Source organism: Chaetura pelagica, unplaced genomic scaffold, assembly GCF_000747805.2.
Source record: "Chaetura pelagica isolate M959 unplaced genomic scaffold, ChaPel_1.0 scaffold90, whole genome shotgun sequence".
Taxonomy (NCBI): Eukaryota; Metazoa; Chordata; class Aves; order Apodiformes; family Apodidae; genus Chaetura; species Chaetura pelagica.
This window is the reverse complement of record NW_009953496.1, coordinates 8,231,240-8,235,717: the sequence shown is the minus strand read 5'-3', so window position 1 is coordinate 8,235,717 and position 4,478 is coordinate 8,231,240. Positions and strand designations below refer to the sequence as shown.

General features: G+C 41.0%; 2 protein-coding genes across 2 annotated transcripts in view; one reads left to right on the top strand and one right to left on the bottom strand.

Annotated features, from left to right (window-relative positions):
* NOL10 (nucleolar protein 10) overlaps positions 1–708 on the bottom strand; it is a 59,874-nt gene extending 59,166 nt beyond the window's left edge. Inside the window, exon 1 of the mRNA XM_009999233.1 lies at positions 655–708. Within this exon, the coding sequence (XP_009997535.1) occupies positions 655–708 (54 nt within the window). The remainder of the gene's footprint in view (positions 1–654) is intronic.
* ATP6V1C2 (ATPase, H+ transporting, lysosomal 42kDa, V1 subunit C2) overlaps positions 680–4,478 on the top strand; it is a 19,082-nt gene continuing 15,283 nt past the window's right edge. Inside the window, exons 1-2 of the mRNA XM_009999146.1 lie at positions 680–835; positions 2,333–2,400. Of these exons, the coding sequence (XP_009997448.1) occupies positions 707–835; positions 2,333–2,400 (197 nt within the window). The 5' untranslated portion in view covers positions 680–706. The remainder of the gene's footprint in view (positions 836–2,332; positions 2,401–4,478) is intronic.

The window sequence follows — 4,478 nt, the reverse complement described above, 5'->3', positions numbered from 1 at the left end:
CTGCTTCTCGCTGTCCTGCCCCGGTCGGTTCCGTTAACTCCGGTGTGGTTGTCCCCTGTGGATGCTCCAAACTGTCCTATCTATGCTGTTCTGCCGATATCGTCTCTGTACACCCTGACTTGCCTTCCTCCAGCTCCTCCCTACCCAACCTGGGAAGAAAAACACGGGGGAAAGCAGAATTCCATCTTGCCAGTGCCATCTCTTGCAGCTGGTGTGTGTTCAGCAGAGGTCTTTTTTACATCCTGCCTTCACTTTTGCCTACAAGTGTAAAAAAAAGTTGAGAGGCAATATTTATCAAACAGAAATCCTTACTTACATTTTGATGGTTTAGTGAAGTCCCCAGACTCCACAGTGGAGACTGGACTTAAGGGTGCAGTGGGAACAGAACAGGCTGGGAGGGAAAGGGGGAGGAGGAAGCTTCAGTTCTTCATTCAGAAACTGGACGGAACAACCCCGAGAGAGGAGGAACCACCACACTCTTTTTTTTTCCACCCTCTTTCCGTGACATTCTCAAAAAGGTCATGTTCCATTTCAGCCTAAGGCACAGGACTGACTCACTTTCCTTGTGTTTCTGGAAAAAGCCATTAATCTGTTCTACCTTTTTATCTTCTTCTGGAAGAGCCTGTTTTGTGCAGTGATCTTTTAGCCACTTACCTGCTTTGTGTTTCTACTGTGACCAGAGGCAAAGGGAAAATACTGTGTTATCATGTCGGAGTTCTGGCTGATTTCTGCCCCTGGAGATAAAACAAACCTGCAGGCATGGGAGAGAATTACCACCGTGACGTCTAAATCCAACCTGTCCAGCAACAGCAAATTCCATATTCCAGACCTAAAGGTAAACAAGGAAAGGGTTTGGGTATGGGTGGCACAGCAGCATTAGCCAGGATTAGAGAGTTTTGGAATAAATGTGGGATTTAACTTTTTTGGGATAATATGCAGAGAGCAGAAGATTGCAGTCAGGGCATGCATTGTGTTCAGTCAACTGAAAATTGATCAGAGAGAAAAGGAGTCATTGTGCTTGAAGCTGACCTTCACACTGGAAGGATACATGCGTAAGGAGTGAAGATGACCAGTTAAATAACTGATTTGTTGCATTTGATGTTCCATTTGCTCCTAGTCGTCAAAGTCATACAGCATTTTACATGTTTGCTCAATAATGCAACAGGAGTAGTTAAGTATCTTGGACGGTGCCAGTAAGACTGCTGACAGAGAAAACAGTGCTACAATGCACATTAGTCCTTGGGAAATGGATGTCTCTGTATATTCAGCTTCATTACCCAGCTTCATATCACCATATAAATAGGAAGAGTATTAATCAATGATTTTAAAAAATATCTATACATCGTCTAATCCTTCTTCTATAAGATCTGTACCTTTTTTTTGTTTCGTTTGTGGCTATGAAAAATCCAAGTATGCTGCATTAAAGTCAATGGAACTACCACAGATGAAGGGCTTGGTTCCCTGGGGAGTTGCCTTCACCCTTCACTTAACAAAGCTACACGTAGTGCATCCAGGGTCTGGCTTTAATCAAAAAAGACTGTTAACCATTATAACTTGAGCTATCCCAATTACATAAGGATGCGAGCAAGAGGGAATCATGTTCTCAATTAATAGCCTACTGCATTTTCACAGGGATGCTTCCAACTGAGAACACTGCTTTTTGCATGTGCACCTGAGATTTCTAGGTTTTCCAGCCATGGGCCTTAGTCAGTGTTGGTGTGAGTCCTTTAATGTCAAAGGAAATAAAGCATTTGCAGTACCTGAGGATGCAACCAGTCTATATTCTGCTCATTGTTCTATGTAAAAGTAGTTTCTTCTCCTTCAGCTTAACCCTTCATAATGTCAAGCTGGCAACATTACAAGAAAGGCTTCAGTACTAGATTGCAATACCATAAACATAAGACTATGACTGTCACAGAGAGTCATACAAAAAGCAGATGTTGGTCTTTGAGGAAATGGCTTGGGAGAGGCTTAGTCTTTGGTAACAGCAAAGAATGTAAAGAGACCCCCCTTTGAGTAAGTGCTGTTTTGCTTGGTTCTCTCATTACATCAGCTTTGTTGGGATGTATATTGTGTGCATTTCTAGTCATGAATTTGTCATGTAACAGACCAGTCTATACTACTTGATACAGGAATGAAAGCAGAAGGAAGACACTAATGTGTAATCTTGAGACTACACGTGTTTTTTCCTTCATTGGAAAAAGCTTTTTATGCTCTAAATCTCGGCTAAAGAAGGAATTGCCACTATTTTCCACTAAGTAAATAAAGTTCTGCCAACAGAAGCCTTAGACAGACTTGTGCATCTTTCACCTACTTCTTCTCTTTTGCACAGGTGGGGACACTGGATGCTCTTGTTGGTCTGTCAGATGAGTTGGGAAAACTTGATAGCTTTGCTGAAAGGTAAAATAGATCTTATTTACTACCTACAAATGAGACACAGACATTGTTTTTATAGGGTGGAATGTCCTTGTGTTCACCTTGGTCTGACTCAGTTCAGCCTCGACTACAACTGGACTGAAGTGGATAGGCTTTCTTTAACCCTTGTTTTGATTGTCATAGAGTCAACACAAAAAGAGGGCCATTCCTTTAAATTTGGATTAATTAAGTCAGTAATAGTTCTGTCTGCACAGCAATCTGAGTGGCAGTGTGGAAGAGTATTCTTTAATAGGAACTGCTAAAAAAGATTCCTTCTTTGGTTGTTTTTTTTTGTTGGGTTCTCTGTTGTTTTTTTTAAAGAATATTGTCCTGCCACACCCAGAAACTTAAATTGCTAAACAACATCTGGAGTGTCTGAAGCCCCCCCACCTTATTTTCTGAGAATATTTCTCTTGAGCCTTCTGCCCCTTTTCAGCCAGATATTCTTTTCAGCCAGATACAGGAGTTCTAAGGAAGAAGCTCTTCTGAATGAAATCTGGAGCTCTCTCCCCCTCAGACTTAAACTCCTTGAAAATCAGAATATTGACTCACATTGTATCAAATCTACTTATGCAGAAAACTCACATGATCTCCTTGCTGATCATTGCTCAGTTTGCCTTTTGGGCCAAACTGGCTCGCTTGACCGAAGGATATTATAATACAGCAAGCTGAGAAAATGCCAGGTTGTAAGATACTTCATGGCACAAAGTAGACTTTGTTGCTGAGGCAATGAAAGTCTAAGCTGCTGGGGTTTTATCAGTTTGTTTTTTCTTTGGCAGCATACCTCACATGTAGTTGTGGTTTTGGTCACAGAGGCACAAAGAGACGTGTCAGCTCTGAAGCTTTTTGACACTTTTTGACGCTTTTTGACACTTTTTTTCCCAGCTAAGAATGATAAGGATTTGCTTGTCTAAATATGCTTAATACTTTCATACGTTTTGTCTGGTGGCTGCAAAAGCATGCAGAAACACTGATATAAGCTGTGTACATCTATGCAGTTTGAATAACTTTTTCTGTAATATCTTTCTCTGTAGGGTATTTTGTTTTACTTTATTGGTACTACAGCGAGTCTGTATTGGGATGATTAATTACATTTTATTACTCAGGGTTACATACAATGATGATCTCCTTAAAATCACTTTTTCAGGATTTTTAGCAAGACAGAGCAATTTAATATTTAATTAATCAAGAAAATCTTCGCTGTGACCCTCTCCATGTGGTTGTGAAAACTGCTTCAAATTCTTTGTAAATATGTTCAGACCTGTGGTTCACGGATCTTTCATGCTGGAATGTAGTGGAAATGGGGGAAAATTGGAGGAGGGACAGTGCAAATACCTGCTATCTGTTCTAATGGAAGGCGTCTCTACTGAAGGCAGCAGGTGATCAAGCAACTGTAATCTGGGTTTGCAGCCTGCCCCAAAACCATGCAAAACTGATTTTCAGAAGAGCTTTACTAATTCCCAGATTTCTAAGGAATTAGCACTTCTGAAAAGCCATCTGTAGGATCTATGTGAGATCAGGAGGGTAGTTTTAAGTGAAATGCCAATACAAACTCCCTAGGCTCACTGTCTCCTTCTGTTACCTTTGTCTTAACTCGACAACATGGTACAGCTCCTTGTTCAAGCTGAACGCTACTTTACTCCACTAATTGTCCCTTTAATGCCATTAATGACTCCTGGCACTGAGCAAAAGGGTCAGCAAGCCCTTTCCCTGCCACTGTAACCTGCTGAGGTAAGGACCCTTCCCATTTGTCCAGTTAGGTAATCAGAAAGGACCAGCTAGATTTAGGAATACAAAAAAAGTATTGAAAAATATGTTAAAAAGTAAGAAAAATGTGTTAGAGTAATAGCAGAGAATAATCAACAGACAGCAAGTCCCACGAGGACATACAAAAGCATTTTGTGTTAAATAAATGCCCAGGGTTTCGAGTCTACATTGTGATTCAAGGGTTAAAATGCCAAGCACTTGCACTTCGTGTAAGTAAATGGCATCCAGAGGGTTACGAGCCTGTTCAATGACCTGAGCATTTAGCTCCTGCTCCTCTGAAAAAGCCACCTGCTGAA